The 14819-nt window shown below is 34.0% G+C and overlaps 3 protein-coding genes across 3 annotated transcripts in view; 2 read left to right on the top strand and 1 right to left on the bottom strand.

Moving 5' to 3' along the window:
- Nucleotides 1-2499: 2499 nt before the first annotated feature.
- Nucleotides 2500-8433, top strand: HELRODRAFT_165337 (hypothetical protein; the record flags this gene model as incomplete). Its single annotated transcript, XM_009031949.1, has 5 exons — nucleotides 2500-2744; nucleotides 3305-3430; nucleotides 5940-5985; nucleotides 6895-8100; nucleotides 8257-8433. The coding sequence occupies 5 exons, from the start codon at nucleotides 2500-2502 to the stop codon at nucleotides 8431-8433; spliced, it is 1800 nt and encodes a 599-aa protein (XP_009030197.1).
- Nucleotides 8434-9531: 1098 nt separating this feature from the next.
- HELRODRAFT_152473 (hypothetical protein) lies at nucleotides 9532-9936 on the bottom strand (the record flags this gene model as incomplete). The annotated part of the gene is made up of 1 exon (XM_009031950.1): nucleotides 9532-9936. A coding segment is annotated over one exon (405 nt), but the record flags the coding sequence as incomplete, so codon positions are not given.
- A 1639-nt stretch (nucleotides 9937-11575) lies between these two features.
- Nucleotides 11576-14819, top strand: part of HELRODRAFT_69981 (hypothetical protein) — a gene marked incomplete at both ends in the record, with an annotated part of 4877 nt that continues 1633 nt past the window's right edge. The window contains one exon of the mRNA XM_009031830.1: nucleotides 11576-11740. Within this exon, the coding sequence (XP_009030078.1) occupies nucleotides 11576-11740 (165 nt within the window). The remainder of the gene's footprint in view (nucleotides 11741-14819) is intronic.

The following is a 14819-nucleotide window of genomic DNA, read 5'->3' on the forward strand; positions in this document are numbered from 1 at the left end:
AAGATCTCTTACCACATGCTCTACACCCATAATTCATAACGACACATTTATCCACATTCACCCCAAGCTCCAATTTTACACACCACCCATAAAAAACATCCAGACATGCCTAAAGGGCCTCCATATCATCATCATTAAAAGAGATACACTTGAACAATTTAGCGTCATCAGCATATAGATACATCCCAACATTAGAATCATTCTTACATAAATAAAAAATATCATTCACATGAATAACAAACAAAATTGGTCCCAACACACTGCCCTGTGGAACCCTACTAATCACTAAAATTATCAGACAGACTTTCATTCACACACACTGCAAATGTTTTACCACTAAGATAATCAGAAATCCAATCAACCACAATCCCATTCACACCATATTAGCATAATTTTTTAATTAACTTGTGATGAGGAACTTTATCGAATGCTTTCTCAAAGTCTGTATAAATCACATTAATTTCTTAAGTTCACATTATTTTTTTCATTAATTAGATATATAAATACTGAAATGGAAAACGCACATAAAAGAAGAGAGGCTACATATTACGTCAAACTCACTTAAACATTCATCGGTTATAATAAATCCGGTCATTTACTAAATACAATGAAAATATCAGCTGAACCTCTCATAACTTTTATATGTTCTAACATTTTTAGCTAACAATACAGAGATAGAAAGTTTTTATAGTGCGTTAGAGACCACGTTGAATAAAATTCATAGGTAGGATATGCGAAGGTAGTTGTGGATGATATATTAACGCTAAGGTTTCTAAAGTAAAATCAGGGAAATAATTAAAAAATATGGCTAAGCAAATCAAAGTGAAAGAAAATGTTGGAATTTTGTAATAAAAAGTATTTTACTGTAAGCAGTACACTTTTTTTAAGAAGCGTGTCGTAATCGGTCGGAGTCAAATATTTTTCATCCGGGGAAGGAAATAAAAAGGAAGACAAAGAAAGAAGACGCTGAGTTAGTGAGATGATGGGAGTTATATTAAAATCGTTTGGAGAAGGCACTAGACTATGACAACGTTAACTACATGTTTAAATCTTATACTAAAGTTTCGTTCTAAAACAAACTAATTTACAATTTGACTGGTCGCCCATAAAAACAAGCTACAAAACATTATTTAATATATACACACTGCTTACTCATATGCACGTGCATGTGCCGTAATAGCGTTTATACAAAATATATATCTACGTAAATACGTACATACATTCGTGTTTAATGAACACTTAAGTAAAAATCATACAAGATGCGAATAAACATATTTGTATACATATTAAATGTATAAAACATTTATTTAAATAAAAAAATATATGCACAGTAAAATTAATAAAAAAAAGAAAAAAAATTAATATAGCACTGTGCATATATGTGCACTGTGCAGACAGTTGTTGATGTGTCCCAATGACCATAATTTAAGATTTGTTGGGCTTGAGAAGAAGAAAATTATTAGCATACCGATAAGCCTCGCTAGTACAATTGCTTAAGACTCGAATGCTGCTTACAAGATCACCAGAAGTGACAGATGTATACAGATGAGTGTCATCGGCGTAGTGATGAGAAAATAATCCATTTATATATATATATATATATATATATATATATATATATATATAAATGTAAAATTTTTGGTGAACGTTTAGTTTATTAAAATTCAAAATAAACTTATTTTTCGAATTCATGCTGCAAATAAGGCCATATTTCGATTCCGAATGAATCGTATATATACATACACACACATACAAACATTGGTTAAAACAATGTCCTTCATACCATCAACGCCTTGTTGATCAACATATGTATATATATATATATATATATATATATATATATATTTATAAATGAAAATAGTTGATATATATATATATATATATATATGTATATATCAACTATTTTCACCCATAATTTTAACTCATTTTTTCAGTATATATATTATGTTTGAATAAATAAATTAATGTATATATATGTATAATATATTAATATTTGATATACATAATATATATATCATATAGTTGTATAGTAGGTACTGTTACAGGTATATGTAGGCATGTAAGCTTTTATGAATATTAATGATTATATGGCGGGATTAAATAACGTGCAAGCTGTGTTTGGCGGGTTATTTAAATGAATATGGTTCACGTATAAAAGTGTATGGATGCTGTCTTTCGTTCCCATTCCTACGCGGAATCATGTTTTAAATTGGGTCGGGTTGACGTTAGCTTCATTCAGTATTTTATATTTATAAAAGATGATTAAATAATGACACTTAAATCTTAATTAAAAAACGCAACATATTTTTATTTATTTGTTTCATTCCGTTTTTAGTTAAGTTTTTTTTAGAGTTTAGTCTCGACTTTTATTTAATGGTGTTTACTTTTTAAACACTTTTTTTTAACTTTTAATTAATATTTAATTATTTATATAAGCTTTTAAAGTTTTTATTTAAAAATAAAATACTTTAGTTAAAGTACCAAAACTTTCGGTGTAAAATGAGCAAATCGAAAAAATTGAAGGATGCTTCTTGCCAGCTAAGTTTAGATGAAATTTTAAGCTCCCCAAAAAGATCTGACATTGCTCAAATTCGTCTTAACCTTGAGTTACAACAGGACACCACACGCAATGAGAATGTTGGAGTGTTGACCCCGACCAGACTTAGAATTCTAGTCTTGTCACCAGCTTCTATCAAGTCATCCAATAACAACAATCCAGACACAGACAGGAATGGATTAATTAGGTAATCTTGCCTTTATCTTACTATTCTATTTGATTCATATTATATTAAAAATAAAATTTCTTTACTTTTTGAACTAAATTAGCCTATTTTTATGAAGCTTAGGGTAGGCCTATTAGGGTTAGGATTTGCAATTCTATATTTTTTTTTATATTAATGTATGTAGCCATGTATTGTGCAGGTGGGATTTTTATTATTTTATTATTGTTGTTATATTATCATATAACTCTTAAGTCTTAGTATTTCTCAGAGGATATTTCATGTAACATAAACATTTAGTTGTTCACAAAGGTAAAATTTATGTCTGTGAGGAAAACAGTTCACAACATAACATAATGGCTAATTCAACATATCAAACAAATTATTTATACACTCACACCACGCATGTTTTTATATATATTATTTTACAAAATCTACTGAGTTTTTACTTTTTTAGCTTTTGAAAGTTTTTTAGATTGAGCTTTTCAATATTTCTAACAGTAATTTTATAATTATTATTCAATTTATTAATTTTAATAAAAAAATTGGTGTCCATTGGGAAGTGTTGTTGTTGCCTCTTCCAGGGGACCAATAGGATTCCAAACGAAGTCAGAGCCAATCCGCCTCTGCAACAGGGTTCCTCCAGAGGTCAAAGTTTTACAATTCTCTGTGTGTGCAAAGTTCTTTTATTCTGCTGTGTCCTGGGCAAAGTGCTTTTATTCTGCTTTGTCCTGTCCGTTTATTATATCTTTGTTTTGTTAATTCTCTTTGCTTGTAAATTTTTAAATAATATTCTTCTGGTCGATAATGCTGTTGCAATTCTTTGCTGATTGTCAATTTGCAGTTTTCTTTGGTCAATGAAGATTTTTTGATCAATTCTTTGATGGCTATATTGATGCGGCGTGACATCCCACTACCAATACAATCAAGACTTTATAAATCAGTGATACGTCCGGTCTTGTTATTTATTTATTTTTTATTCCAAAAATTATAAAGCGCCAATTAAAAAAAAAATATTTCAAAAGCGCTACTTTACAGTCAAAAGAATTAACTATTGTTTGAGTATGTGTACTTAATAATGAAACAAATATCAAATCGAAAACAAATAAGTCTTGAGATTCTTCTTGAAAGCATCCATGTTCATTTCCGGCTCCTCCAGGGACTCTGGTAGACCATTCCATAACACTGGACCCGCAACAGCAATCCCTCAGGCACCAATACACAAGTGAGCACTGTTTGCTATCATTAAATTTGAGCAATCACTTCTCAAGCATATGCCATCTATGGTCACTGATTTTTTCTTGATTATTTCTACTAAATATCTGGGCAAGATTCCATTCATGGCTTTATACATCAAAATACACATTTTAAAAATTATCCATTTTTCAACATTCAGCCAATGAAGATCTTTTAGAGTCTAACTCTCATGATCGAACTTCAATCCTCCAACGATAACCTTCCTTCACAGCTCTATTATGTATGGATTGCAGTACTTTAATTGATTTCTTTGGGAGGCCATGAAACAGACTATTACAATAGTCAAGCCGCGAGTGAATGAAAGCATGAATCAATGTCTGTGTGGCTGATCTATCTAAAGAGCTTCGAATGCGATATAATCTGTGCAACTGATATGTACATGACGAAGAGAGCATTTTCAAGTGATGTTTCATCGATAGATTTGAATCCAAGACAAAGCCCAAATTTGTTTTCACTGAATTCTATCTCTTGGCCACCGACATTTACTGAACTGATGTTAATTTTCGCTAACTGCTGTCGAGTTGCCACAGGCATAAACTTAGATTTGCATTGATTCAATTTTAATCCATTGTTCGACATCCAGGTATCAACCTCAGATAAGTTGTTATATGGTGCAGAAACATTGGCCAATGACAACAAAACTGGAACAACAACTTCAACGAACGGACATGAAAATGCTCCGATGGATGCAACGAATTAGGCTGAAGAACCACATCAAATCTACCGAAATCCTACGTCGTGCTGGTTTATATGATATAAAGGACGAATGCCGGCAACACCGTCTGAGGTGGTTTGGTCATGTCAAACGAAGTGGAAACAGTGCCATAACTTCTCTTGCAGATGTTGAAGTACCTGGCACACGTCCCAAAGGCCGTCCAAAGAAGTCCTGGTCGCAAACAATCAAGCAAGACATGAAAGCTCTAATTTTAGATGAAATTGATACAACTGATCGTCTAATTTGGCTCAAAAAATTGAGGGCAAAGAAAACAACGTCCTATCTTGGGAGAGCTGGGTCTCTGGACGCTAAACGATGATTGATTGATTGATTATCGATGATTCCTCTGTTTCTAAATTTATTGGTAGGAAGAATTCCAATTGCCCTTTGTTGAATATTTATTGTCGGATATCTTTGTTTTATGAGTATTGATTTGGCTAGTCGTAAATTATAATGGTGTTATTGTAATTTAAAATTTCAACATTGTGGTCCAAGATTTTTCTAGTAATTTTAGTTTTGTGTTTCTCTTTCATTTGATTCTTTATAGGGCCAGTTTGTACGGGCATCGTAAGTCTTCTTGATAACTTGGTCGTTGTCATACCCAACATATTCGAAACTATGGTGCCCATACTCACCGATATTACATTTGAACAAATATATTAGATGGCTATGATACATTATCGATTCTGGTTTATTAGTGCAGTTGTTTTTCATCACAAGAGATGACGTTCTTTGGTTGGAGTAGTATATTCGTAGTTTAATACTAACATTTTCGTTGATTGCTTGGACATTATTTTTTATGATTCTTTATATAATTTTTTCATCCTGTTCAAAAGCAGTTGACATGTGATTCTTATAATACATTACTTTTATATCCATTATTAACGTGTAGTTTAGTGATTCTATTTAGTTCTTTTCTAGAAACTTTTCGGGAAACTGGGTTTCTGGACGCTAAACGAAAATTGATTGATTGATTGATCTAGTTCTTTTCTCCTGCTTTCTATAACAGAAGAGTGCGCATTGGACATTGGAGAGACATTGGTAAAAATAGGCCAGTAAATGAATTTTGGGGATTGGTGAGAGAAAATAGATTAGAATGCTAGGACTAACGGAAATTTAATAGTTTTGATTTGATGAGAAAAATTTTTGTGTTCAATGATAAATTAGCAAAGATTTTTAAAAGTTTTCTAATTTTTCTTTGTTTTTACTATTAATTAAATTTTAAATTAAATTAGTCCTCCAATCAGATCAAAAAGAAATCAGGAAGTTCATCAAATTAGGCACGAAAACAAGGTGAATGCAAAAATATTGATTTATAATTCATTTAATTTTTTTATTCTTATAAATGTTCATAATAAGTTAACTAGTTGGATATGTTAAAACAATGCAGTTCTATCAGGGTTTCTATTTATCATTTGTTTCATATCTTTTTTTTATGTATTTGTTTCCTAATAACTTATAAATGCATACATACTGAAATACACACATATTTGAATTTATAATAATTATTAATCATTATTAATGATTTTCAAAAATGCTATCGAAAAAGAAACCAAAGTTAACCTGACTTAACTAATAAAAAGACAGAAAAGAAAAAGGTGCATAATGACAAAAATAGAAATGATTTCAGTTTCTTTTTGAAGTAAAAAAGTTTTAATTCTGCATTTCTGAAATGAGCAAGAAGGTTTTTCTGGGATGAACAGGATGGTTGTTCCAGACTAGGTCCTGCCATGGAAATACTATGTGTGCCTGGAAGCAGCAGAAAGTTCACACCAGTTGATTTCAAATGCATTCTGCTTTGCATTGATAACAATCTTTTCAATTTTTCTGACAAATATTAATACGTTGGTGCATATTTGTTAAGAGATTCGTAGTTGGAGTAGCATCTTAAAAATGATTTTTTCAATATCACTGTCACGTAGGCGTACCTCAGCCTCCCTGCTGCGACTTTCACAGCTTGAATTTGTGTAGATTGTAATTCTGAAACAGGCCCGTCAGATAATTCATAGAACAGGCTATTGCAGTAATCAAGTCTTGAGTGAACAAATGCATGAACCTAGGTCTGTTATGTACAAACATCTAGCGACATGTACAATTTATTTACATTATACAGTTAAAAAGTTTATGAAAGAAACTTGTAGCAAAAATTTGCTTAACTCCTTTAAATAACTTTTTCACACTGTTTTTTAAAATACATTGTAGGAGAATGTTGTTCCTCGTGATTCACCAGCTCGAAAAAAAGTTCGATCTACTAGGGTTGCAAAGATGTTAACACTTGGCTCAAAACCACAACAAAAACATCCACCTTCCTATGAAGAATTTGTCTCGAGAGAATTCAACAACATGCTCAACAGTTTCAATAAAACGTCGCGACCATCCAACAGAAGCACTGTCCCAACAATCCAACCAACTTCATGTAGAAATGATGGTGATATTGTTTCGCCAACATCTCAGAATATTTCTCGTAACACAGTCAGAAATTGTCTTGATCATAAATTTTCATCGAATCTCAATGGTCAAACATCTTCCGAAATGTTTTCACAATCGTTACCACCATTCCCAGTTAATTATACATCTTCAAACTTGCAATCGACTTTTCTAGCTAACAATATTTTCATAAACACTAATGATGGGTTAGGACAACAAGGTGAAGCAAGAACTGATGTCAACTTCATGGCAAATAGTATCGTTAATAAAATTGTTGACAATATTGACGACACAGTCATGATTTGTGACATTAATTTAAATGACATGCACACTAATTTGCCTATGTGGGATGAAAAAAATCTGATGATATGCGATTTCACTAACAAAGATTTTATGATATGCGGGATTGACAATGATTTGTTTATTTATGACAACATCAGCCGATGTTTAGTACCCCCACCACCACCACTGCCAGACCACAACAGCTTACTCTACGGCAGTGTTTCTCACCCAATGTTATGCGATCCTAATTCGTGCCCATTGTTGTTAAGACCTGCCAGCAACATGTGTCCTTGCATGAATCATATCAGCCATCATCCAACAGGAACTGGAATGATCAACCTCCAACATCTGCATCATTACTATCATCAAAATCAGTTACATCAGCAACCTTTAAATTTTCAAAATTTTGATACGACTTATCACAATGCAGCAACGTTATTCCCTCCAAATTCATCTCGACAGTCGTTGGATAGCCATTCCTCACTACACCCACCAGCTCTCCAGGACCTGCTCAATCATCACATGGACCACAACCGAGTGGGCTTAAGAAGATATCTTTCCCTGCCAGCATCCACCATACCTCAGTTGTCATCAACAAATGTTTCAAATCACTGCAGAGCATTTGACGTTCAATCTATATCTCCACTGCCACATGACAACAATCTGCTGCCTCAATCAGACGCTCGATATGATTTACAAGTTTATATTATTTTTGCTTTTTTGCAAGTGTGAACATAATAAAAACAATTGCAATGTTTAGAATTGAATTTCATTCAAGTGTGAATTTCGTTTATCTTTGACGTAAATTATGTTGTCATCATATTAATTGTCATTTGAATTAATTAATAATTCCAGGTACCTCTTCAGCAAGCCACCAACAGCCAGCCCCACGAGCCCGAATTATACGATGCGCCATCTTTGTTAGCTGTCATATTTTCATTATCTCTGTTACATTTTTGTATGACATCCATGTTTGTGAACATCCACGTAACATATAACATACGACATCCTCGTTTGACGCCTTTGCTATAAACTGCACGTTAAAATTAATGATTTTTATAATAAATTCACGTTGCTTTTTCTCTACAGAGCTTCACTTATTTACATTCATTCTATAGTATTCAATTTTGCAAGTTTTTTTTTTATTTGTCTTTGTCGTTAGATGCAAATTAGAACGCACCCCTCACTCTCTCAGCTGTCCCACTCTCTTGCACTGAATGGTAAGTCATTTAAAGCAGACCATCATGGACACGTTCTTAAAACTGTCGTTGCAAACTGTTGTCACTTGGTGCTGATTGTGGGGAGAACAAAAATGAAGAACCAATTTTCGTTTGTAGTCTCCATCTGTTATGGGTCGGACTTTTTTTAATGAATGATTGTTAAAATGGAGATTGGATGTAGGAAATATAATTTTCAAAGGGAATTAATAAAGGAAGAATTTTGTGGAAAAAAGACCTTTAGATTTAAAAACAATTTTGTGAAATAAATAAAGAATTTTTAAGATGGTTTTTCACATGAAGAAAAATATATTGGACTCCATGAACTAGGACACTATCAATCTTCGTTTAGCGTCCAGAGACCCGGTTCCCCGAGGTAGGACGTTGTTTTTTTTGCCATCAATTTTTTGCGCCAAATTAGACGATCAGTTGTATCCATTACATTTAAATTTAGAGCTTTCATGTCTTGCTCGATTGTTTGCGACCAGGACTTTGGACGGCCTTTGGGACGTGTGCCAGGTACTTCAACATCTGCAAGAGAAGTTATGGCATTGTTTCCACTTCGTTTGACATGACCAAACCACCTCAGACGGTGTTGCCGGCATACGTCCTTTATATCATCTAAACCAGCACGACGCAAGATTTCTGTAGATTTGATGTGGTCCTTCAGACTAATTCGTTGCATCCATCGGAGCATTTTCATGTCGGTTCGTTGAAGTTGTTGTTCCAGTTTTGTTGTCATTGGCCATGTTTCTGCACCATATAACAACACCGGTCGTATCACAGATTTATAAAGTCTTGATCGTAGTGGTAGTGGGATGTCACGCCGCATCAATATAGAGGCAAGGAGATGCCATTTATTCCAGGCTGCACGTATGCGTGCTCGAACATTGTCAAAACCATCTGTTTTCTCTCCAACGTGGCCATTGAGATCACCTCCAATCAGGATTGTTTCAGATTTTGGTATTGATTGTTGAGATGGTGTCATAGAGAGCGCAGCCCAGAAATCATTTTTCATCTCTTCTGATTCGTCTGTCTGTGGTGCGTATGCAGAAAAAATAATTATTGTTTGCTTTTCTAGGCGAAGCTTGATCCACATGAGACGTGAATTAATTCTTTTAATATCCGGTACTTCTTGGGCTAGCGGTTCTTTGACAAAAATTCCAACATCATTTTTGGCCGTCTTTTGACCATTCCAGAATAGTTTATATTTTTCATTGTCAGAGTTGATGTGACAGACACCATTCGATTTCCATCGGGTCTCTTGAAGGCAGCAGATGTCAATCCTTCTACGCTCGAGCATTTCTGCAATTTCCATGCTGCGGCCAGTCAGTGATCCAACATTGAGCGTTCCAAGTCTAAGTACCATAGAGGGCCATTCTGAATTTTTCTGCAACATCCCTCCACTATTGCATACTTCCCAGTGTTTTTTAGCACCCCTTGACCACTTAAGGCCTGATGGGGACTAGGGGCCGTTGTTTTTGTTTTTGGCGGCATAAAAAAATTTGGAAAAGTTTTTACATCCGGACACCCATGCTGACGACAACCACCAGTTATAAGCGGTGGGCCTAGCCTTTTGCTCAAAAGCACGCAAGGCAGCGTGGATGCAGTTTTATGTCATGCCCAGGACAGGACATAAAACACTAGTGGTTATTAATCGTGACATGGCAATTTTGTTATATGTTCAAGTTGGCCAATCATAATTTTATAATTTTGCATTTGTTCTTACATTCTGTGGGGATGATTAGAAGGAAGTTCTAAAGTCCATGGTGTAGTAAGTTAACAATTTTTTGGCCAAAAAGTAAAATGGGCAAGAGCTATAAAGATAAAGGATAAATAAAAACCATATGGAGAGTGTATAATATAAACACTTGAGAGAATGTTAGTGAAATTGGCGCAAAATGCTCTGTGTAGGGTTCTAACATTCCAATGTCCAACTCTCGTTCTCTCTTTATGCATTGAAGGCTGCTTCTGATTCTGTTGATTATGGTGTTGGGGTGTATGTAGGCCTCTTAACTCGCTTTTCGCGACTGCCAGAATGCCTCGACAATTCACGCGGACTTATTTATGCTGGGCGACTTAGGAACCAGTATTCATCATAGGATAATTACTTGTCATTTCGTTTATGTATTATGTATATATATTTATTTTATATATATTTAGAATTTGACAGACGCAGAAACCGTTACATAATGCAAGGTAATAATATAAAATGATAACGGAAAGTAAATAACGAGTTGGAATGTTTAAGTATATTAAAAAATTCATAAAGTATATATATATATATATATATATATATATATATATATATATATATATATAATCTTGTGATATCCTAATATATATATATATATATATATATATATGTATGTATGTATATATATATATACTTATCATTGTAAGACCTTCACCACAAGAAGCCTTAATAATATTAACACTCATTTGTTCAATTTTTCAATGTTGTTTATTCTCGTAAACGATCATATAATTTACTTACTAAGTCATTAACTAATCAAGTAATTAATTAATTATTCTATTTGTTTTTTTAAATTGTTATTTTATTTTCCATGCTTATTATGCTTAAACATTCCAACTCCGTTATTTACTTTCCGTTATCATTTTATATTATTACCTTGCATTATGTAACGGTTTCTGCGTCTGTCAGTGTCTAATTTTTTTTAAAGAATAATTAATATCAATATAATATTGATTAATTTTCCATATCATCCTTCTAAACAGCTCCATGCCAAGTGACATGGCTATGTTCCAGGAAACTGAACATGCTGAAAATTACAATGTACGTCAGTTGTGATAATTTTGAAAATGTTTTTGACGGCAAACTAATTTAAGCAAATTAAACGAAGCATTATTTTCTGTTAAAGGCTTTATTAGGGTTGGCTCAACAGCTTGCGCATACAAAACCAAAAGGGTTGTCAAGGAATGATATCAACCAGATGATGGCCTACCACTATAAAGCAGACGTAGAAACTCTAAATGATGACCAACAAACATTACAAACATTGTGCGTGGTGTGCATGTGTGAGTTTGAAGCGAGACAGAAAATTAGGATACTTCCGTGCAAGCACCATTATCATTCCAAATGTGTTGACAAGTGGCTTAAGGTTTGTTTTTATACACATTAGCTTATCACTATTTTTAATTGCACTTGTTGTAAAATGTACTTTTAATTCCAAAGCAGTCAGAACGCTTTTATTCCTTCTTACTTATATCTCTGGTGCACATGCACCACCTGTGTTTAATTTCAATTTTTTATTTGTCTTTCCTCACCAGGTCAGGACTGGTCTTCCTATGAAACTTTTGCATTCCATCTTAACCAAATTATTTCTAGTCTATTGAAGCATTTTCTTAAACACGCAGTTTGCTATTTTTTAACAATCTTGCTGGTAAGCTTGTTGCTCAGGAACACGTCACTGGCAGTAAATTTTTTAAGTATTTGCACCCTTCAACTTTCAACTGTTCACATTTCACTTCCAAACAAACAGCCGCCAACAACATATACATGAGACAATGTAGAGAGGCTTGAGTGACAGTGGTTCTTGGTGGTCGTGGGAGTTTGGCTGTAGGGCACAGAATGAGGTACCAGTTGTTTGTTTTAGAAGAATGAATGACACGTGCAGATAGGATTTGACGTTTAACTGACTGAGACATGAAGCAAAGGAAATTTTAAGGGTGGTAAAAGAAATCAAGGGATAGTACAGCAGAAGACTTGAATTTGAAATGTAGGAAAATAAATAAAAATAATGTGGTAACGGTTAACTACCTGTAACAATGCATTTCAAAACGAACCGATTTCAATTTTGTTAAGTTTATAAGAGCAAGCATAAGAGTGTGCATATAACATAAAGTTTTTAAAAAATGAAAAATGTTTTGTGGTTGACGAAAGCGAGAATTGCTAAGGACTAACAGTTTATGTTCTGACAGCTATGCTATGATAACTTGTGATAAAGAAATGAAGAGAAAATATAAATCTTCTGGAAAATTTATTTGGAAATCTTTTTAATAAAAAAAACATTAGGGAAAGAGGGAAGATGATTTTTGCTACACTTTAGAACTGCAAGAAATGAGTGTGCCTGTAGCTCTTAGTTAAAAAATGAGAAACAATTAAAAAACGCCATGATTAAATTTTTTGGGTTGTTGACATTTCGGCTAGAGTAGAAGGAGCAACACAGAATCAACTACTGAAAAGAATGAGACAACAAACCGTTAATGTCATTTTTAAAAATTCTTTTTAATTCAGCTCTGTCCAACGCAGTTGGCCTGTTATTCTTTTTTTATTATTATTCTTTAAAAATCAGGATCTGACAGACGCAGAAACTGTTACAGCATGCAAGGCAGTAGTACAAAATTAAATAAGTAAAAAAATAAATAAAAAAACGGAGAAAGAAAAATATTTAAACATGAAAAATAAAATAGAACAAAATAGATAATAATAATAAAATAAATAAAAGAAAATCAAATAAAATTGACAATAAAATGAAGTAATGGCATAAAAAGGAAAATTAATAGACTAGATGATGACTTAGTGAGTTAGTGAGGTGATCGATAAATAAAAACTAGTGTGAATGATAAAGTTTTATTGAGTGTGAATATGTGTGAGGTGTCTTGTGATGAAGGTCTTTTCCTGATATGTAGATTGGGTGGCGACTTGATAGTTATGCTTGCTTTGACGAAGGTTGTGTGTTGTAGTTTTAATTGGTGGTGGTAGAGGATGGATGACGAGGTTCTTGTTTTTTTCTACTTTCTTGAACAGTCTTGAATCGAGTGTGTTGAATATCTGAGTGACGGTAGGATATGATGCAGGTAGATAGTTGAAGCGGATTAGTTTTTTGATGAGAGATTGTAGTCGCTGAAGTTGTTGTTGTGTAGCAAAACCAGACCAGGAGGGATCTGCATATTTGATGCGTGAAATAATTAGTGATTCAGTGATGTCGAATAATTTGACCCCTCTGAGACCATGTGATCGGAGCGTTTTGAGTGCGTGAAATGTTTGAAAGCCTTTTGTGATGATGTGATTAATATGAGGTGCTATATTAAGTGTGGAGGTGAATATAATGCCTAATATTTTTAATTGACTTGTGCGAGTGATTGATGGGTATTCTGGAGGTCATGTTATTTTCTTACGGCTATTGTGAATGATGAGTTCGAATGATTTGTTGAGATTACGTGACAGGTTGCATTGTTTTGACCATGTAGTTAATGAGTCGAGTTCTGATTGGATGGTGTTAATTGATGGGATGATAAAGTAGGTGTCTTCAGCGTATTTGATGATGTGATTAGAGTGAGTTAATTGATGGGATGATAAAGTAGGTGTCGTCAGCGTATTTGATGATGTGATTAGAGCTATGAAAAGTATTGAGAGTAGAAGCATTGATGATGAAGGTAGATGGTCCAAGGACAGAAGCTTGAACTACGTTAGAATTATTAGGTAGAGTAGATAAAAGAGTAGAGCTAAAGAAAGTAGAATGACATCTATTAGAAAGAAAATTTATTATTATATTGTGAATGTTGTCAGTTAGAGGAAGAGAAGCTAACTTATTTGAAAGTGAGAAGTGATTGAGAGTGTCAAAAGCTTTAGAAAAGTCGAGAGCAATAAGATCAATCAATCTTCGTTTTGCGTCCAGAGACCCGGTTTCCCGAGGTAGGCCGTTGTTTTCTTTGCCATCAACTTTTTGCGCCAAATTAGACGATCAGTTGCATCCATTTCATTTAAATTTAGAGCTTTCATGTCTTGCTCGATTGTTTGCGACCAGGACTTTTTTGGACGGCCTTTGGGACGTGTGCCAGGTACTTCAACATCTGCCAGAGAAGTTATGGCACTGTTTCCACTTTGTTTGACATGACCAAACCACCTCAGACGGTGTTGCCGGCATTCGTTCTTTATATCATCTAAACCAGCACGACGCAGGATTTTGGTAGATTTGATGTGGTCCTTCAGACTAATTCGTTGCATCCATCGGAGCATTTTCATGTCGGTTCGTTGAAGTTGTTGTTCCAGTTTGGTTGTCATTGGCCATGTTTCTGCACCATATAACAACACCGGACGTATCACAGATTTATAAAGTCTTGATCGTAGTGGAAGTGGGATGTCACGCCGCATCAATATAGAGGCAAGGAGATGCCATTTATTCCAGGCTGCACGTATGCGTGCTCGAACGGCAGCTTCAGCTGTTCCAGTACAAT

This window comes from Helobdella robusta (genome assembly GCF_000326865.2).
Source record: "Helobdella robusta unplaced genomic scaffold HELROscaffold_8, whole genome shotgun sequence".
Lineage (NCBI taxonomy): Eukaryota > Metazoa > Annelida > Clitellata > Rhynchobdellida > Glossiphoniidae > Helobdella > Helobdella robusta.